This window comes from Diadema setosum, chromosome 7 (assembly GCF_964275005.1).
Source record: "Diadema setosum chromosome 7, eeDiaSeto1, whole genome shotgun sequence".
NCBI classification, from domain to species: Eukaryota; Metazoa; Echinodermata; class Echinoidea; order Diadematoida; family Diadematidae; genus Diadema; species Diadema setosum.
In genome coordinates, this window is record NC_092691.1 from 10182021 (window position 1) to 10205075 (window position 23055).

Consider the following 23055-nt stretch of genomic DNA (forward strand, 5'->3'; position numbering starts at 1 on the left):
GCGGGCTTTACTGTGTACGGCGCCTTCGCGATAAATAGTTGTACTATTGTTGGAGTGGAGTGCACTTCCAGGAGATGCATGATTGCTCATTGCGTTTTGAAATCCTTTGGTGCCGTCGACGTCCACACTTCTCTCATGAAAAGCTGATGTTATCTTATCACATAAGATTTTTGTTTTGCAGATCGACCATTTCTTTCCAACCAGATAAACCTCCATCCATTCCCCATTAATGTAGGCCTACACACGTCAGACTAAACAAAGCCAGTGAGTGTCGAGCGTTGACTGGTGTGGATTCATTTCATCACGTACGAATCTTGCCATTAATTTTACGGAGGTTCTTTTCTGCGCTTTTAACATTCTCGACTTTTTAGAGTATACCGCCAATTGGCATAGGCGTGTCTCTTTCAAGACCGACATAGGAAGAAGTTCACATCGTCAGGAGGTGATCTGCTATGAGGACAATGGGTAGAGGTGCAGCACTGGTCTCATGTCTCTCATTCTGCGTTATCTCTGTGTTGCTGCTGAATCTGATACAGCCCTCCGAAGGTCATGGCGGTAGGAGATGATTTCTTCTCATGTAGTTGTAGAAAACTTTGTCACAGCTTCTTACAAATTGTTTGTAGCAAATAGATTGTTCTTCATAGTGGCATATTGCAATGCCCCTGTGGGTGGAAGAAGGCCGAGCACGTGGCAGGAGACTGTGAAATTGAATAGGAGGAACATGAAAAGGAATTACAGAAAGAGAGAAAAAAAAAACATCACGCACTTTTCAATGTTCATTTAGCTATTGGGTAAAGAAACCTGACCAAACTGATTGATATTTACAAACAGTCCGTTACTTGAGAAACAAACATAGATAGTGGACACACGTCAACAGTGATGATTTCGTTGATGTGTGTTTTTTAATGAAAATTATTAAAAGAGACAACTCTGTCTCTTACTATCCGACCTGCCAACATGACGCTTATCACATTGCACGCACTAGAACAAAATTCGAGAAAAAGAAAAAAAGATGGTTTTGAATACTTGAACAGTTTTCCAGCAAGCTAAATCATATGTTGTTTATTGTTATCATCCTTTCAATGCCAGTACAGAGAGCATTATTTGGTTGAATACTTGCACTATGAAAGATCACTAATAATCTATTTTTTCCATTATGTAGGGCCTATATGGATGTAATTGTTGTGCTCTGCTGTTTGATTGTTGCCATGGGAACAAACTTAAACCTAGTCGTTTGCGCTCTGGGGGTTCCAGCCTACCAATATTTTCCTGCCTACTCTAAATATTTTACCGGAGTGGCAGCGGGTGATTTATGTTTGTTCATCCGACAACTTTTTCCGAAGGTTCCTTATTACGAAACACAAGATTCCCTCCAACTGAAATCCGAAAATGAAATAGGATTAGGTAATCTGAGCATTTGTGGCCTTATTCAAAAAGTTCGTTATTCAAAAAGACCGTTGGTCCCAAAATGGAAAAAAAAAGGTTTGATCCCAGACAGTCGTTAATCCAAAAATGAATGAAAAGAAGAAGCGTATAAAAAGCAAACATTCGGATTTAGGATTGGTATTTTGTTTTCGAATTTAGGAACTTTTGGAAAAACATCTTCTTTTTTTTAATTTTCGGATAAACAAACCTCCCATTTTCATTTTCGGCTAAACGGACCTTCGGAATAACAAACTCTACTCTCTAAAAAAATAGAGTGAAAATATTCACTCTTGAAGGAGTAGATAAAAAAAGGAGTGAATTTAGAGTGAAATTAGAGTGAATTTTTAGTGAACATGTCCATTTTCACTCGTTTTAGAGTGACCTCAGGGATCACTCCAAAAATCTTCGAGTGATCCCTGAGGTCACTCCAAAATGAACATTTTCACTCAAAATTCACCCCAATTTCACTCTAAATTCACTCTTTTTTCACTCTTTTTTTCACTCCTTCAAGAGTGAACATTTTCACTCGATTTTTTTAGAGAGTACCTTCGTCAACAGATGACACTGTTTTGTTCGCCTCTTTGCAACTTGCGAATATATCACTCTTCAATTGTTGGAACATTTCTATTCATTATGGTGTTTTTAAAGGGGCTCTGAATCTTCTGAGGACCTAAATGTATCGTTCTATTGATTCCTCAAATGCAATATTATACTACTTTAGATATTGCTATCAAACATTAAAGTTGTACCCGTATTCTATAGCTTGTGCTTCATACTTGAGTTGTAGGCCTACCGGGACGCTCATAGGCTTCTTTCTACATGTTCTATAGGTAGATTTCTCTACCATTTTTCAAATACATGACAGTATTCAGATTTTGATAAATTTATCATATTCCATATTTGTAATATTTTATTGTATATCTAAGCTAGATACAATGTATCATTCTATTTTGTTATATCTGAAATATTTTGGATTACATTAAAAATATGAAAACAATGGAAATCGAAATTGAAGTAATATGCAACAAATCTGGACATAATGGCTAAATGCCGAATGTCTCATTTTCCACTAAGTCCCAAATGTTTGTTAGTTTGTTTATCAGTTTGCTATAGCTAAAACGCGGTCGGACATAACAAAACCTTCTAATAACAAAGGGATTTTGCAGGATCAAACTTGCAATATTTCTTTGTTTTGTATCCGTAGAGAAAACTGATAATAAGCAGGTAATATTGAAATAGTTTACAGGAGCTCAGACTAGAGGTTCCCCTGTATAAGCTTTTATCTTCTTACATCGTAGCTTGCTTTGAAACAAAAGTTTTTATTTTGTTATATGCGTGCACCATTTCATGAGAAAAAAATTCTGTGTAATGCTCAATTTCTGATAGTACACATAGACACACAAACACACCAAAAAACATGAAATATTCCATATAAGATCAAATTGATATAAAAACTGATCTGGATAGTGATGAGCGATTATAGGGTATATAGCCGGAAATGATATTAGTCATGTTAGATAGAAGAAGTAAAGATGACAATCTGTAGAAGCTTTCAGATGATTAAACATTCCATATGGCACAATGTAGTAGATTTAGACTGCCGGACCTTCACTCCATTCTTCACAATGACTTCTTCAATAGCAGTCATAACGGATCTGAATTATATAAGTGTTATATGTATAGTCGTTTTCTCTTTTGTTGTTGTATCTACTTTTCATACTCTTTACCATGTTTTCATATACCAATTATGCGTTTTTTATTCAATTGTAGTAGGTGTTACAAAGCATTCCTCACTATTCATCCTTAATAGTTAAAGAAAAAATGTGTCTGATGACACTGACATTAATACGAGCAATCGCTGAATAGTATACAATTTTGCTGAAGGTTATTCAAAAATGAATGCATTAATCAGTTTCATTACATTCAAGATTAATTTTTAAGTTTAGAGTTCAAATTGTGCTGTATATTCAACCCTCTGAACAAAATTATCACTTTTCACAGGGGTCAACTGGTGTGTATGGGAGTGTGTGGTTAACATCCAGACAAAGGCCAGGGTTTGAAAGCTTTAGCGTGAGGAATTCCACAATCCAGTTAGTCTTTATTCATCCCGAAATGTACAATGTAGTGTATGCAAGCACATGAAGACATGTGCTTACTTTTTTTTTTTCGTGTGCATGCATTTTACCCTTTTAGTTCAGACTAGAAGTGCCCGGGGCAATCCATCATTGATTATCAACAAAGTAATCATGTGCCTTGGAGCAAGAGAGCAGAAGCCTAGTCAGCCATGTCAGCAGAGCTCTGAAAGGATGGTATTATGGTATTCATGTCTATTGTTCAGGGTCATTGTAAGCACACACTCACATACACATCATTGGTTCCTGGGTAGTGTTAAGTTTTGTACAGAGGGTTAACATTTGACCAACAGATACATACTGTATGTGTTGCAAGGGACTTCGAACTGAACTGAAAGGATTAGTCTGCTGTCAACAGAAAACGGAATAACATTATAACATAAATCACCCGGGGAATTCAATAAAATGTTCAGAAATCTCAGTCACCATCTTCATTCCAACAATGCCTCAGATAAAAGCAAATCTTATCTGCTGAACGAATCGGCGCTGTGGGGCACAGTTGCAAAGTGAATAAGATCCACGGCTCCTAATTGTTGAAAAGCATATCCTGGATAAGGACCTTATCATCATGATTCTTATTTGACAAATTCTTTTCCGATTTTTGCATGAAAAATAATTCCCAATACTGTTGAACTTAATCCACTCTCAGCAGCTGCGCCATCCAGCGGCTCGGATGAACATGAGTGCCTCAGGGAATGTGAATGGCCGCCAGCACCGAAACACTGCCGTTATAACTTCACTGTGGAGTGGAATTACGTTCTGTCCAAGGCCTGCTACGACTGTCCCTACAACCGGACTCACTGCTCACGACCACACTGTATCCCACTGAACGGTGTCCGGCGGCCCATCATTACCGTCAATAGGATGTTCCCAGGACCCGCTATTGAGGTTAGGCCTAATCACCCACTATTGGTCGGTATTACAGAACCTAATAACAGTGCAGTAAACAACAAATAAATTTAGTGAGTTATAAGTAACACAAATGCAAGCTGTAGAGTCAAAAAAAAAAAATAATAATGGTCTGATGACAGAGTTTTGAGCAAGTACATGTTTGTTTTGTGTTTGTGTGTTGTTGTTAGCTTGATGTTTGTTTATTTGTTTGTTTTTTCTTTGAGACTACCCTGGTATCCATTTGTAAAGTCGTCTCGTTGCAATTCAGGTATGCAAAGGTGACACTATCGAGGTAAAAGTCTACAACCACATGGTAAACGGTGAGGGTGTAAGCATTCACTGGCACGGTTTTCCCCAGAAGAACACCCCCTACATGGATGGGGTCGCCATGGTGACGCAGTGCCCCATTCCAGAATCCGCGAGCTTCACCTACGAGATGGTGGCGGATCATCCGGGCACTCACTGGTGGCACAGTCACTCAGGAATGCTGCGGGCTGATGGAATGTTCGGCGCTCTGATCGTCAGAAAACCAGCGCAGGTGAGGCTTAGAAACTGTGTAGTGGGTAAAAAACAAAAATGTTATAAGTCATTAAAGGAGACCTGCGGATGATTTTCAAATTTTTACATTTGAACAACTATAGATTAGTTATACTGAGGACAAAGTTTCCGAATATGTGATGATTGGAATGAAGAATAAGAGTATAAGCCAGTTCGGTGTTAGCTCATGGGCACATGGGTACAAGTGACCTTTCTTCTTTCTCAGTTGATTAGGCACTCCACAAGTTTCAAGCAACAGAAGGCATAAGCTTGCCCAACGTAACAATTTATGGAATTCATCAGTTATGTTCAAACAAAGGATGAACTTGCATAGACCAGGGGGGCGTTTCATCAACGAGTTCGTCGGAGGTTTTCACCGACGAATTTGCTATCAGCCAATCAGACGCAAGGATTTACACTGACAATTGTTAAAAGCTAATGAAATCCTTGGTCTGATTGGCTGATAGCAAATTTGTCGGTGAAATCTCCGACGAACTCGTTGATGAAACGCCCCCCAGGTGACCACAAGTATCCTTCCATTGGCATTTTGGAAAGCATCCATTTCATTATTTTGCATTGAATGTATTAACAATCTTTTTCTGCTGATATTGTGAGATGCCGCTTTTGCTGTCAGGTGGATGTGCTGGTAAGCACCACATATAAGGATCACTTGAATAATCATTACATCACAGATGCTTATCTCAGTGAATTTAAATACCAACATGCTCTGCTGGTACACATGACCTTTTTCTGCTCATGCTCAAAGTGGAACCCCGAACTGGCTTATTTTCAAAATCTAGAACAAATTGCAATGAACAAGGATGATGACATGGTAGAGTCACCATAAGAATGCATGAGTTGGGCAAATGTTGGGGCTCAAGGAAGCAGAACAAAAGAAGAAGGCATGCATATATCATACAAAGGTGAACTTGCAAGCAAGCGGTATTGTAATGGAATTACGCTGCTACATTTCTGAAATATGTGAACCTCCTATGTCGTCATCCTTGTTCAGTGTAATTTGTTTAAGGTTTTTCAAAGTATTGTTTCTCTGCTCAAGAACCACAATGAATTCCACAAATCTGTACATGGAGTTGCCAATTTATGTACTACATGATGTGAAATTATTGTTTTGTTTGTTTGTTTGTTTTTTATTGTTCCATATTCCACATTTCAACAAATACATAAAACATAATTATCACAATATAGAAACATGGATGAATAAGCCAGTTCGTAATTAGCTCATGGGCACGTTGGTACAAATGACCTTTCTTTTTTCTCAATAGGTTAGGCACTTTAATCGTTTTCAAAGAGACATTATTCGTACCGGGAAGCTTACCAGACGTAAAAATTCATGGAATTCGTGTTCAAATAATAAATGAACTTGCATAGACCAGGTGACTAGAATGGTCCGTCAATCAGCCATCGGGGAAGCATCGATTTCACTGTTTTGCTTTGAATGCATTAAAAAAACTGTTTTATTCATATTGCCAAATACCAGGTTTGCTGTCAGGTGGATGTACTGGCAAGCAACATTTACAAGGATGACATGAATAATCATAATTTGACAGATGCTTATCTCAGTGAATTTAAAAACTGACGTGCCTCTTGGTACAAATGACCTTTTTCTGCTCATGCGCAAAGTGGAACTACGAACTGGCTTATTGTCAAGTACAGCTTATAAGACAATAAAACATGTGAAATATGAGGAATCTACATAGAAGCATTGCTTGTAGGGTGTAGATTTCCAGATGCGGATGTGAGATTAGCCATGTTCAGACGTATTTCTAGTCGGAGTAAAAATTTATGGCACGGCAATCAAAATTCAAATTAATGCATATCTTACCACGACCCTTGTGTCCACACGACGGTCGTGGGAAGAAACTCCGACCAATGTATATGCGAGGGTCGGTGTAACTTCCGGAAGTGGTAGCGCCGCGCACGTCGACCATGCGATTGTTTTTTACCAGTGGCATTTGTCTTCTATTCTCCATTCTCTTGTCGATGGAAATTTCTGTATGAGCGCTAGCTCCTTCGTCGCGATCGACTACTAGTAGGCTAGAATTGCACTACACGCTCACGTGCAGTCGCAAAATGTCAACATTGCGATTTGACAAAGGGAGTTTTACGTAGGTCGTAAGGTATGTAAATTCATAGATACTCTGAGGGCTTGTCCGCACGGGCAATTTACTCCGACCGGCTAGTCGTAGTAGAGAGATGCTCCTGAGAAAACTCAGGAGTATCTCATTCGGAGGAAGAGGTCGTGGTAAGTTCCTCCGATCGGAGGAAGTTACCACGACCTTGTTCAGACGGGCACTACTCCGACCTATCCTCCGAAGTTACTCGGACCAAGCTTCCTCCGACCCTTCCTCCGAAGTTACTCCGACCAAAACTGCTTCCGTCTGAACACAGCTATTATTTCTTCCTTGGTATATGTAATTAAAGGAATGACAATAGGTGAATTGGAGAAATGTAGATGCCGAAAAGTAAAAAAGGAAAAGAAAAAACAAAGAAAGCAATGTCCGCGGCACAAGACTTCTTGAGAGTTGTGTGATCACCCGAGCGAGGTACAAGTCAGATGCTGCCAGTGTACAATAGCAGAGATACCAAATAATGTGTACAAAGGAAGTTCAGGAGATAGTACAGAAATCACGAGCGATGCATATGACGTATTGTTACATAATCGATAATGTCAGTAATGTGAAGTATGAACAGAGAGGCCCGAATTCACGAAGGTGGTACAAAATCAATGAAACCATGGTTTAAACCATGGACAAAAACCATGGAGCGCCAAGTGTCGCATGGATTATTTCGTCACGAAATCAGTCATTTCGTCGACGAAATTATTATTTTGTAACAAAATGACAACATTTTGTAACTAAATGAACATTTCGTCCACGGAATGATAATTTCGTTAACGAAACCTGTCATTTTATCGACGAAATGACCAATTTCGTAACGAAATATTCCGTGCGACACTTGGCGCTCCATGGTTTTTGTCCATGGTTTAAACCATGGTTTTGTTTGTACCACCTTCGTGAATTCGGGCCAGAATGTCGAGGAGGATTGAAGAATAGCTATAGATATGAATTCAGAAAAAGTAGTTTAAGTTTATGCTTAAATGAATAAAGAGACTGAGATTGGATTATTTCTCTATCCAAATCATTCCAAAATTTAGGTCCTGTAGTGGTTATTGTTTTTAAAGCCGATACAGTCCGTACAGGAGAAAGATGAAAAGAATCTTTTTGTCTAGTAGGGTAAGAATGAACTTCAGTATTTTTGACAAACATCGAAGAAAACACATCAGGGAGACCACCTGAGTTTAATTGATACATAGAATGACCCAATATTAAAATGATATAAATCCTGGATCTTAAGTGTTCTACTGAAAAAGAATAAGACATTAGTGTGTTCCAGAAATGTGGCGAAGTTAATTATCCGTATAGCTCTTTTCTGTATCAATAATAAAGAATTAAAAGGAAAGTACAGTATTGGTGGAGATGAGAATTTGGCATTTAACTTTTTGCGAGATACCGAGAAAACACTTGTTATATAGTACAGAGCATACCAGTTTAAGAGGAATTCAAAGTTTATTTGATGAAAATCAGGTTTGGAATGACTGAAACATCCATAAACAAAGTAAAACAAAGCAATCGTGATAAAGCGTGGGTCCCACACTTTAGTAGAATCGCTCTTTTTTGATATCTCATCCATTTCAAAACCAATTTTTATCAAATAAACGTTGAATTCTTCACAGAATTACATGCTCTTTCATATTTCTTAAGAGGTTTCTGATTATCTCATCAAAAAATGTTAGAAACCTGAAATTAGGTCTCAACCAAAACTGTACGATCCCTTTAAGTCTAGTTGTACAGCAGTTTCCCCATGCCAGGATTCCATAACCTATATAAGGCAAAAAATCGTCTGGAATGTCCCTTTAATTCTTGGGTCCTTTCGCAGTGTGTAGTGTATTCATAATAATCATGTTGAAAAAAAAGGGGTTCAATAAAATGATATCTTAACGAAAGTAATGAAGAGCGTATCGGAAGATGGAACCATGTTGCCATCTGAGTGGCATTTTTAGACGTCCTTGCGCTGTTATAGACGTCTAAAATCGCGGGCGAAGAAATGCGATCAAAGCAAAGCCAGTCAGCCAGTCTCTTCAATAAAATGGGGGGGGGGGGGGGGCAAAAGCTGAAAACAGAGGTCGAGTTGCACTCTCTCTACAAACTAAGTAGACCATGCTTATTTTCAAGTTTTTATTGTAACAAACAACATTCCACTGGTCTACCTCAAAAAATTTGTTGCGAAAGCCTCCAAATCCAAGATGGCGTCCAAGATGGCCGCCATATTTACTGAATTTGTTATTTGAATGATAGAATTCGATAGAAACATCAGATTTCTACAAATGAGATATCATATGAAAGAAAATCAAATTTTCTACAAGTTGATACCATTTTTGAGGGGTATTGTGATAATTGGATTGAGATTTTAAGGAAAATACACTCATTTTTTTGATATTTTTCTGAAAAAAGGAAAATCATGAAAATGCTTGATTCAGCATAAATCAGAGAATAACAGAAAGATTATCGTGAAACGTTTCAGGAATTTTGTTTGACATATGATTAATATTCGGAGAGAATTAGGGGTCATTAGCCTTTTTGGTTCAGGAGTAATAATGTCTCAAACTTGGAAACTCAATATGTAAAAATGGGAACTTTAGTTGTGACCAAGACCTTGTTGGTCATAAAAAAGTCTACGCACGTCAAGACTACTACACTTGGGGGGGGGGGGGGGACTGGCGCGTGCAGCAGTGCCAGTGGTGCGTGTAATAGTCTTGGCAAACGCAGACTCTAATTTTGATAAACAATGGTTTGTGCTTGCAAACAAACTTTTCATACCAAGTGGTAGCTCAGGTGACGCTGGTCGCTATTATTTCAAAGTAGATTGTTCTGAAGCAGATGAAATGAAGCAAAACCAAAAAAAAAAAAAAAAAAAATCAGATAGAGGTAGTAGCTTGAAACTTGGCACCAGTCTTGTTATAGATATATTTAGATCAACCACTAAAAAAAAAAAATAAAATCAAGATGACATGCATCAAAGTTGACATTGTTGATTCCGCCAAATTAAATGTATTATCAGGATTTTGATACAATTTTGTCTGTTGTGCTATCTATTCATATGTTTTACATATTTTAGACATTGTAATACTCTTTCAAACCGTTTTAGGTTTTTATGGAGACATTTTTAAGACCAGTGATATTCTACTCTCCGAAAAAGAAAAAAAAAATCGAGTGGAAGTATTCACTTTTGAAGGAGTGAATGACAGAAAACAGTGAATTAGAGTAAAATTGGAATGAATTTTGAGTGGAAATGTTCATTTTCACTCATTTTAGAATGACGGATCACTCGTCACTCTTCGAGTGATCCCTGAGGTCACTCTAAAATGAATGAAAATTAACGTTTTCACTCTCGAGTGATCCTGATATCTAATATGGGAAAGCATTTAACAATGGCTTAAGTTCAGATCAATTGTGACACTATTATAACCCACATGAAATCAGCCTAAAAACAATGTAAGAAAAATCTAATAACAGTAAATACATTTTCAGCATGCTTATTTGTAAATGTGAATATACAGTACGAAAAATCAATTTGGACAGTTTTATTAGAAGAATATACTGAAAAGTAATTTCGCACAACACATTCAAAAGCAAATTTGAGAAATTGAGGCCATGTCGGATTTTTCGGGGGGGGGGGGGTTGGGATCAAAAGGGCTTTCAAGAACATCTATTATACGGATCTATACACGGACATTATTACACATAGTACCATCATCATTCACGTTTCTACAACAGCAGAGTAACATACAAGTTAAAAAGCATAATTTGATACAGAAGCATTTCTTTTTGATCAAAGATTGAGCCTTACCGAAACACTAGAATGAGTTCCACCCCCCCCCCCCAAAAAAAAAAACCCTCAATATGGTTTACACTTGTACAATATCGTTCAGATGTAGAGAGACATAAGATTGAAAAAATATATGAAATTATAAGTTGAGAATGAACTTTGATGCAACACACAAAAGGTATTGTTTATCATTGGGAGAGATATCACATTCGATTTATGTGCAGGTTGGTTGTATCACAAACATTCTACCATGTCAAAAAAAATTATAATAAAGCCTAAAACACACGGAGATATCACCATTTCTTTGCAAGAAACCATAACCATGATAACTGTTGACAGCTTAGTGTTAAAAAAACAACGTTCTTCTCAGATCTATTTAGTATATCTAATAATATTTAGCATTGATTATACTAATTTATAGGACAAGTTCACCTTCATAGACATGTGGATTGAATGAATGTAGCAATATTATTAGAACATATCATTGAAAGTTTGAGGAAACTGTTCTGTTCAAAAGTTATGAATTTTTTAAGTATCTGCGTAGTCACTGCTGGATGGGAAGACTACTACAGTGTATGATGTCATATGCCTACAACCATATAAAGAAAACAAAAAGATAATTTCACAAAACTTTACTTTTTTAATCTACTAAAGTGCACATTTCTTTGACTTGTTACTGACATATGTTAAGGGTAATATTATTTTCTCCCTGCCAGCTGAAAAAGAGAAGTCAAGTGTTCTTTTGTTATGCGAGAAAAGTGAAAATATGTTGAATTGTCTTTATTCTTTCTTCATACCATTGTACTCATGTGACATAACAAGCTATGGATATAGTAGTCTTCTCATCCAGCCTTGAATGAGCAGAAACTTCAAAAATTCATAAATTTTGAACGGATTGTCCGATTTTTGTCAAACTCTCAATGATGTGCTCTGCTAATATTGCTGCATTCACTCAACCCACATGTCTGTGAAGGTGAGCGTGTCCTGTTCTATCCCTAACTCACAGTTTAGAACTAGTTTGAGGAATTAACTAAACTGCTAAAGATTGGTTTTTGTTTTACGTGCACTAATGGTAAATAATGCCTTGAACGACAACTTCAGTTAATTACCGCCATCTTGAATTTTGTGTGGATACTATGTTTGTCGCTAATGACACATTGGCAAAATTTGTGCCAAATTCCAAGCTCCTATATCTTTTTGGAAAATACTTTTTGTTCAATCTTATCTGCCTCAGAACAATCTACTGTGAAATGCTATACAGTAATAGCGACCAGCGTCACCTACCACTTGGAATGAAAAGTTAGTTTACAGGCACTTGTAAGCCACTAGACCATTACAGTATTACATGTGATCATGTAATCACATTATATGCAAAATGTATAATGCATAAATATTTAAGTTTTAGATGTTAACTTGTCAACAGTGTATGGTATTGCCTGTAATTCCATAAATATGAATTATGTCTCATCTCAGTAAATCTCAATCTCAATCGCAGGTTTCAAAATAATTCTTCAGTTCTTCTTTGATAAATACAAAATCATGCATTTTGACATTTCATCCTTTTTTCAAAACAATATAAAAATATGAATTTCGTCCCCCCCCCCAAAAAAAAAGAGAAGCAAACAACCCTCTCCACCCATTTACCACAATACACAGCTAAAGTGGTATCAACTTTTAGGAAGTTTTACTCTCCTTCTTATGACGCTGTATGACATCAAATTTTCTGCAATCCAATGTCTCTATCAAATTTTCTGTTTGAAATGTTAAATTCAATAAAAATGGCGACCCTATATTGGACCGCATCTATACTTTGGAGGTTTTTGTAACAAATCTTCTGAGGTGTACTTACGAAACATTGCTTAGTATGTTCAATAATTATTATGTATGGTCTTATTTATAGAGAGAGTGGAACTCGAAAAGTAAGCATAAACTTGGATTTGACCCTCTGTGACATCTTTGGAAACAGATGCGTGTAAATACATGATATTATGTAAAAAGTTATTTCAAGTTTGAGACATTACAACTCCTGAACCAAATACAATGCTGACCTCTAATTTTCTCCAAATATTGATTCTATGGAAAAGATGTTAATTTGTACATGGTTTTCATAAACATTTTTGATTTTATTTATTTCTTTTTACTTTTTATTGAAATGTTCACGGTGTATTCTGAACAATGTCTCCATAAAAACTTAAGATGGTTTGAAATACCATTACAATTTTCAGAATATATAAAAACCATATAAATGCTGCAAAACAGACAAAAATGTATCAAAATCGAAATAATACATCTACTTTGGTGCAATACACTATGTCAGCTTTGAAGGCCTGCAATCTTGATTTTTTTGAGTGATTGATCCACATTTTGTTAGAAACTTTCTATAGCAAGGTTGTTTCAAGCTTCTACCTCTATTTGAAAGATATTTTTTGCTTCATCTCATCTGCTTCAGAACAATCTACTTTGAAATAATAGCGATCATTGTCACCTAAGCTACCACTTGGTATGAAAAGTTCGTTTGCAGGCACAAACCCTTGTTTGTCAAAGAAAGAGTCTGCGTTTGCTAAGACTATTACACGCACCACTGACACTACTAAACGCGCCAGTGCCAGTGGTGCGTGAAATAGTCTTGACGCGCGCAGACATTTTTATGACCGACAAGGTCTTGGTCACAACTAAAGTGCCCATTTTTACATGTGAGTTTCCAAGTTTGAGACATTACTACTCCTGAACCAAAAGCGCTAATGACCCCTAATTTTGTCCAAATATCAATTATACGTCAAACAAGATTCTTGAAACGTTTCAAGATAATTTTTCTGTTATTCTCTGATTTATGCTGAATCAAGCATTTTCATGATTTTCCATTTTTCAGAAAAATATCAAAAAATGAGTGTTTTTCCTTAAAATCTCAATCCAGTTATCACAATAACCCACAAAAATAGTATCAACTTGTAGAAAATTTGATTTTCTTTCATATGATATCTCATTTGTTGAAATCTGATGTTTCTATCGAATTCTATCATTCAAATAACAAATTCAGTAAATATGGCGGCCATGTTGGACGCCATCTTGGATTTGGAGGCTTTCGCAACAAATTTTTTGAGGTAGACCAGTGGAATGTTGTTTGTTACAATAAAAAAATGAAAATAAGCATGGTCTACTTAGTTTGTAGAGAGAGTGCAACTCACTCGTTAAATAAGCGAGTTTTTGGGGTTTGGCCCTCCGGTTAATAGCCGTGAGACAGCCTAACATGTTCGCCACCACTAATGAAGAAAAAATGTTCATACGAGGTACGAAATGTACTATACGCATGAACTTATTGATAGAGCATATACGGAGTTCTGCTAATTGGATGTGATATTTAATATGAAAATGATGGTACCAAACATTCCGTTATTCAAATAAGAAAGTAAAAACTTTTGGTCAGACTCTATCTAAAGACCCTCTCAGTATAGTGGCTTGACTGTAGGCCTATCGCGTTGTAATTTAGGGTTCTTGAATACAGTATGTTGTTTGTATATGGGAGGACAATAATATTAACAAAAGAGGATAGACGGGTGTATATGGCTCAGACAGAAGGCTTTGAGAACTACAATGTTTATGATCTTTTTCTCCTCATGTTTATATGGAGCTCCTCCTTGAATGTTGTGTGTCTTCAAGCAGTAAGTCTCCTTCCCGTTTAAGTTTTTTTAAGTAGCAGACACCAGATTTGGGGGTTTAAGATAAGAATTGGGGTTAAAGTTAGATGTTAAGTTTAAATTGGGATTATGATTAACATTATAGGGTTTAGATAATTGGATATCTCAGGTACAAGGTATTAGACGCAATGAACCGCAGACAAATCGAATAAGAATTAAAATACTTTTCTCCATTTGAATACTTCTATTACTTTTGACAAGTCTACATCCCAAATTTATTCTCGTTTGACGATGAAATAAAACGGGAAGCAGATGTTTTGATCATGCACTTAATACATCCACAGTAGTTTCCGCTTTGACAATTACCGGTATATCCTATGGTATATTTGCTCTATATGGGCTTTCTTTAATCACTATTTCTGATTTATCTACCTCTGCCATGTCTGCAATTGTACTTTTTTTTTTTACGATTGCTCCAGATATTACAGCTTTTGACATTCATTTTTACCTGTGATATTTTTTAAGCACTTTATCAGGCCTACATCAGTAAACCACTGATACTTTACATTTTGACAAAATCGCCTGACATTATTGCCGCTATATCCTTACTCCGACGTTTTCACTCTAAGCATTCTAACCCCTTGTCATATTTGCTTATTTTGTGATTACATACATTACATTCTAATACATAGCGCATGAAGATGACATTTTTACTCCTGGCATTCTAACCCCTGAAATATTTCCTTGTCATTTTCACTGCTTTTGTGATTACATGCATTGCATTTTAATATATAGCGCATAAAGGATGCATAGAATTTGGTCTATTTAGCAGTAACACGAACCAAGACTCTTTTGACCCCCCCCCCCCCCCCCCCGGCTTTCGATAAGTCACGCTCTTGGTAAGAAGGGGATAGCTAAAGACTTATTACGGTGTCTGTCAACAAAATCAGGGCATTCGGTTGAACCCAGGAAGATGGATCTGCTTTCGAACCTTACTGGTTGAACAAAGTTTAGACTAACAATGATGATTATTAATATTGAGGTTGTTTCTATTGATACCGAAGTAAATGTAAGAGGAAGGGAATAAAAAGAGGCATTCAAAAGATACATGAAACAACAATAGGTATGCAAACGGGAGGGCTTTTATCTAAAGAACTTGTTTTGACGACTGACAAACTGATGTTGGATACAATACAGTTCAAATAACCACACCATCTCAATGTTCTGCATTTAATTTTATGATTGAAAACCTCATGCCTCGATAGTCATTCTAAGCTTTGTCTCATTCTGTGCAACATCAGCGAGATACGCCTTCAGCGAAATTCAATAAACTCTTTGTACTATCAGTACTAAAAATCTGAAATCGACATTCCACACCACGGCACATAATTATAGAAGCCATTCTGGAAAATCTAAATCAGACAATCGCTGAAAAAAAAATGAAGATGATGAAAGAATCACCGGATAGACGTAAATGCAAATCATGATCATGTTTGCGTGACAGACCAAGATTTTGTGCAAACATCCGTTCCTCCTTTTTGCCACACCTGCACTACACTATAGGTATAGAAGTATGTTACAGGTTCAAATCATGACAATCCACAGACCAATTTCTGTCTCAATTAAAAGTTAAAATGTATCGTAACTATTAAGTACACACAGGCATTGACTTCCACTAAGATTTCAGTTATTTTACTTTATCAATTGACTGTAGCAAAATATTCAACAAATTAATCAGTGATAATTTTGTTTTGTATCTCTATATGAAAGCCATCTCTTGAAATGTTGTTTGAAATAACAGGCTTTTGAAGAAAGAGATGTGCCAGTTGAGTGCTTATGGTCCAACACGACATCAAGTGTTCCCACGGTTCTGTAATGACCCATTTCCATACACTTTGCTTGCACTTTAATTCCTGCGAAATCATCATCAAAACTGGTCGTGGAGCACATAACTTATGTGACTTTTAAACAAAATTCCTGAAATGATTTCTGAAATAGTTTTAACCTAGTCTGCATATGCTGTACTGACTAAATGGGGTCTAGCAAGGGCGAATAAAGAGTCGTTTGGGAGGAATTGTTCCTGTAGTATTGTATGGTCAGAAGGCAAGACAGTCTTCGTGAGTGTTAGCAGTGGAAGAGGAGCGGAATATAGCGGTTTGTTGACCCATATGATATTATGTATTTCGAGCTAAACGTGTGAAGCTTTGAGTGTGTGAGTAAGTTACTCAGAAACTGAGATAATGAACGTTTATGGACTTTCTGGTACCTGTGGATTCACTCAAACACAAATCAACGGCTATTCTTTTTAGTTCCATCTCTAAGTGTTGGCTGCACTAACAAGTAATCATTTTGCACTATTGATGCGTCCCTGTACTTGTTCTGGCTTTCACACGGCAAGCGGTAGACATTAATTATTCATTTTGAAGTACATTTGGGAAGAGTGTACTACTTTCCTGTGTGGATCAAGAGCGGGGTCACGATAAGTATACTTACATTTTCCATGGAGTGGACGCTCTGCTGTCTATAGTTTAAAGGGGAAATCTAGTCCAAATATAAGTTAGTCGAATAAGAAAGATTAAAGTATCACGAGTTCAACGGTAAAATTTTGATCGAAATTGGGTGAAAAAGAAGGAAGTTATGACATTTTGAAGTTTCGCTAATTTTTTAAGGAAACAGTTATTGAACGGTCACTATGAATATGCAAATGCCAAAGTAAGCATGTCATCCCCTCACAACTTGCCATATAGTTTGTACATAAAATTTTGAAATTACCAGTTTTTCATTCAGATGCAATTATGTCTGAGGCTCAAATCCTGATATATCTAATTGATCACTATTCTGAAGTTATTCAACCAGAAATAACATCATGTTTTAGACTTCACTGGCAGAAACATTGAATTTTCGTCATTTTTTGTACATGACAAATAGAAAATTGTGAGGTTATGACATGGTCAGCTCACTCATTTGCATATACGTATATCCACTGTACAAGAAATGTGTTGATGCAGAAATAAGCAAAACTTGGTGAAAAGTGTTGAGGATAGGCCCTACCTGTGTAGACCAAATGATGTAAGTCATTATACCATAATCATATCACTTTGTCTATCGTTGTTATATGGGCCCTGACGCTTGACAGTCCTTTGGTAGTTACAATTTTAATTTCGTAAGATATTTCCACTCCGCGCTGGGAACCTCGGAAAAATATCTCTTATTTATTATTAATAATTATTAACCCCTGGAGGATGTCAAGTGTTGCATTACACCTCCAAAATGCAATATCCGTAGAACTTCCTTTTCTGTTTTGTTCTAAATATATTGGATGGTGCAAGCCACTATAGTGAGAGGGCCTTTCAGAGTCCTGACCATTTTGTTTTTTACTTGCCTACTTGAATAACGGAACGCTAGGTACCATCATTCTGGTATGAATTTGGGGATGTAAATTTGTCGAAAGTAAGAGAAGTATTCAAATGAAAAAAAAAACAAGTATTTTGATTCTCATTCAATTTATCTATGGTCCATTGCGTCTAATACCATGTAACCTGAAATATCCAATTATCTACACGTAAACTAAACCAATGTAAGCGTTATTGTTAATCATATTCCCAATTTAAACTTAACATTGAATAACTCTTAATCCTAAACCCTCGATTTTATCTTAAACCCCCAAATCTGGGTTCTGCTACTTAGAAAACTTAAGCGGGAAGTAGACTAACTGATTGAAGACACACAACTTATGTTCAAGGAGGAGCTCCATAAACATGAGGAAAAAAGTGAAGTTTAAGAGTTGCCCGAAAAATTCCGGTTCATTGCTTTAAAATCGATTTACGTGAAAACATAACCAAGAGTATTTTCAAATTTTGTCAAATTTTATGTTTTATTTTTATTCTTTACTTTAAAGTTTACTGGAATAAGCCTACACTGTACGAAATATCTGTATTTCTTACAGAAAAAAAAAATATCGAGATTTGTTCTGTTTTATCTAAATACAGAAATTCTGATGTTGTTTCTACACTTACCCACATTAATACTTCATTATTTGGTAAAACTGACTAATATCAGAAACTTGTTATTTTTAGGCAAAATATAATAATTTCATACAGTTGTGATGTAATTCTACAGTTTAAATTGTTTAACTTACTGTATTCCTACAGATCTTTGTATTCAAACAAAATAAAAAATGTTTCTTAAATTAAACGACATGACGTGGGTTTACTTCCTAAATGCAGAAACTAACATTCTTTTACCAACTTCCGTTTTTATATGTCTTTTTTGATTGAATAGAAATTGACATTTTATGTCTATCAGTGCACATGATTAATGATTAGCATTTTTAAAGAATTCAGTTTATCAGTGTTGCAGAATTAATCAATTTGAATGGAAATGGTGTAAAACATGCTATATATTATTATGACTGCATATTTTGTGATAAAGTGCTGTGAAACGAGTTACTGACTGTGTAAGAACCCTGTATGAATGAATGATCATGTATAATGATGTATCTTGTAAATGTGTTTAGGATGATCAACACAGTGCACTGTTCGACTATGACCTGTCTGAAAATGTAATGCTCGTCCAAGACTGGCTCCATTCGACAACCTTGGACAAATTTACTGCTAATCACTTCAGCGACGGCAGCAACAAAGCGGACTCGGTGTTAATCAATGGCAAAGGTCGCTTTCAACCCTTCCCTAATACTGTCGACCCGGCGACTCCACTGTACACAGACAGGGAAATATTCACAGTCAAGCCGGTAGGTTTAAAATCTCACGTTCCTGCAAAATATCATCAAAACTCTGGCCAGCATTCAGGCAGGATTGTCCACTGTAGGATTCCGTTTTTCATAATCTACTTGAAAACTTAAATAGTAACTACAATACCAAGAGGAGGTCTACACTTCATACACGGTTTAAATATTGTTGATTATATACAGTGTCCTCAACAAAACTATAATAACATAACCATTCATTCGGGAATTTTCTTCTTGAGTCTGCTTATAATAACATTATTCTTGTGTCTAGAAGTATATGCACTATATTTGCAGAAGACATAATTCAGGGAGAATATTCTACCCCATTCAGTTTCCTTTCGCATAGCTTAAAACTCTTTGTTTCATCCTCTCTTCATCAACGTTATTCCCCAAATACTGAGTTTTAGATTATAGTTTAGTTAATTCCAATAGTTGTGATCTCGTGCAACTCTTTCCATTTGGTATCTTGTGTAGGGCCTAAATCGATAAAAATCATGTATATCAAAGCACTATTTGTGTTTTTTGTAGATAATAAAAAGTAATTTAAACTGTGTTTAATAAGATATTGATAAACTGTAGGAGTTGTAAAAAGTGTACGATATAATTTGAGTCTGTTATGGCAGATTGCTTACACTGGTAATGACGATGATAGTGAGAACTATCATCATCATTACTAGTGTATGCTTAGCCATAGCTCAAACTTCATAATCCCGCATTCTTATGATATTATCCTTTTCATAATTTTATACTTTGAGGATTTTATTGAAAGAGTCATTAAGAAAGTCAAACCAAATCTGATATCCAAGTAGAAGTTTCTATGAAATAATAGGGAAGATCATCCCGTTGTATTCTAGCGACAGTTTGAAGAAACCCAGACGCACTTTGCCAAGTGGAAAATGTTTGCATAAGGCCCCAGTCACACAGTGCTTTACGATGGGTTACGTCCGCCGCGGATAGATACGGATGAGTGGACGCAGGGGGACGCAGCGTGGACGCAGGCATCCGCAGGGACGTATGTAGACGTAACTGTCCGCAACTCATCCGTAAAGAAACGTAAAATGACGGCGCCAAGCCTGCGAAATTTTGAAATGTTCAAAATTTCGCAGAGGGACTCCACGGATGCAGACTTACGCAAATAACCGTAACCAAACGTAATTATCCGCAACTGAACGTAATTATCCGTAGCCTGGAAACAGACCATCCGCAAAAATATTTTACCTCCCGTCCGTTTGCGTCCGTTTACGTCCACCGTAAGTATCCGAAAGTACCCGCAAGTTAACGTATCTCAACACTTTCCTCCGCTCACGGATATTTGAGGACAGTTACGGATGCTGCGGACGATTGCGTCCTTCGACGTTTTCCATTTTCCGCTCGCATGGGAACACAGAGACTCGTGGGAAGCCACACAACTCGTGTTGCCAAGCTGCAGTGCATTTACCTGAAGGAATGCTACAACACAGTCGGAGCAGTGGAGAGGCAGAACCGCATGGTCAAATTATGAAATTTCTCCCACAAATGGTAATTCTAGGTGGCACCAATATACTCATGACATCGGTTGACCCTTGGTGCTGAACTTTTTTTCTTGGACTCTTTGAATGCATATTTTTCGAAAAGGGAATATATTTTGGGTAGGGGATGGGGTGACAGCATTTTATTCACTTTTCTTGCCGGAAAAGGTGTGGGACAGCAATAACTATATAAAATAAGAACGAATTTAGTATTTCTCTATGTCTTACTTGGGTGTGGGAGGAGTGTTTCATTTCATTTCATTTCATTTATTTCATTCTTTCTCTCTTTTCGGCAAACATAACACGAAATGACTCAGAAGATATAACATAGGCATGTATTCGACTTTTGTCATGGTAGATAATAGCAAATACAAAATCATACATGCATACCGGCAAGATAAAAAGTTATGTCTGGAGAAAAAAATAGAAATAATTGAGAGTTCCACTGAAAAGCATGCTTGTAAATTGTGGACCACTCAAAGGATTCTTCATGTGAACATATTTGTTTATAAAGACAGGGCAGAACAAGACAGGAGAAACACACGACATTACATGACTTGACAGAAAACCATTGAAAGTAATAAAGCACAAAAGAATAATGGAAAGAAGGGAAAGAAAGAAAAAGAAACATAAAAGGAAAAGCCCACACGCTGAACATCGGGATCGAAAGACAGAATTGAGTTGCTTCAGAGGTCGAGCAGCTGAGCAAAGTTTGTACAAATAAGATAATGTAAAAAAAAATACACAATGATGAATGAAAATAAATTTAATGATTGGCGATGAATCCTTAGGTTGTAGAGACCAGCTAAGTAATGAATAATATATTATCTTATTATGAATTCAACAAAAAAAAAAGTTTCAACTTACGCTTAAACGAATTCAAAGATAAAGTTTTTTTATATCACAGCTTAAAGAATTCAAAAATCTAGGGCCAGTGTCAATAAATGTATTTTGCGCCAATAAGGTTCTCAGAAGGGGTAAATGAAACTTATTAGATCGCCTGGTGGGATAATTATGAAAAAAATTGATTTCTTGGAAACATTGAATCAAAAATACTGGGAAGTGCATCTATGTTATAATTAAACATAAACTGACCCAGCTGAAAGAAAAACAAACCATTAATCTTTAAAGTCTTGTATTTCACGAATAATGGATCTGCATGGGAATGTGGTGAAACGCCACAAATAAGTCGAAGTGCCATTTTTGTAATAACAATACTAGTAGTTTATCTCATAAAGTTTGATGGGCACTACCCAATGCTAAAATTCCATGATTAAGATAAGGTAACATAAAAAAAAATACAACGTCAACAAAGAAGACAACGGGATATGAGATTTAAGTCTATTAATGATACCAATATTACGCGAAATCATTATACTAATATTAATAATATGAGGTTTCCACGAAAGTTTATCGTCCACTGTAGTACCGAGAAACTTTATGTGAGATACACGTTCTAAATGAACGTCATCAAAAATGATATCTGTACGTGAAACTTCTATAGACTTACTAAATAACATAATAGGGTTGGGGGTACCACCTATCGTCACCCTAAGGATCTGTAGCTTGTTTATTCTAAAAATATAACACAAATTCGCCTAATTCTTACCTCAAATATGCCATAAATACTGCAGTTTTGAATGTTGTGACCGTCTCGTTGATTATGAATCTCCGTTTTAAAATAGCGCAATTTTAGTGCGTGCGTTCCGTTTTCTTTGCGCAGCTAAAAAGGGTACCTTGCGATCGGCACCCCCTCCCCTCCATAGGTAATACACGTGAATTTCACAGCATAGGTAATACACGTGAATTTCACAGGCCATAGGTAATACACGTGAATTTCACAGCCATGCGTTGGATGTGTCATTTTTATCTTGGTTTGTTTGAGTTTGAGTTTCGTTTCTCCGTTTTTATTGTCTTTATAGCTAATGACACTTAATCCCGCGCTTACCTTTTCGTTCTATACGCAAACAGCCATGATACGCAGGGTGCCGATGGGAAGGTGCCCTGCCGATAGGTGGTGCCCCAACCATACTTGGTTTTCTGAAGATTTAGTGATAATCTACTGGCTCTTATCCATTGAGTCCCTTTTTTGTAAATTCAGAATTGACAGTATGGACAAGGGTAAATGGATTTTGGTCGGAGAAAAAAATATTTGAATCATCGGCAAAAAGTATAAGAGAAAGTATGTCGGATGATCTGCAAAATTCATTAATGTAAATGATGAAAAGTAAAGGTCCTAATATAAGTTTTGAAGTGTTTGAAAGTCTTGATGT

General features: G+C 36.5%; 1 protein-coding gene across 1 annotated transcript in view; it reads left to right on the forward strand.

Annotated features, from left to right (window-relative positions):
* The first annotated feature begins 419 nt into the window (after nucleotides 1-419).
* Nucleotides 420-23055, forward strand: part of LOC140230438 (uncharacterized) — a 61072-nt gene continuing 38436 nt past the window's right edge. The window contains exons 1-4 of the mRNA XM_072310592.1: nucleotides 420-555; nucleotides 4207-4445; nucleotides 4717-4986; nucleotides 19044-19277. Coding sequence (XP_072166693.1) covers nucleotides 453-555; nucleotides 4207-4445; nucleotides 4717-4986; nucleotides 19044-19277 — 846 coding nt within the window. The 5' untranslated portion in view covers nucleotides 420-452. The remainder of the gene's footprint in view (nucleotides 556-4206; nucleotides 4446-4716; nucleotides 4987-19043; nucleotides 19278-23055) is intronic.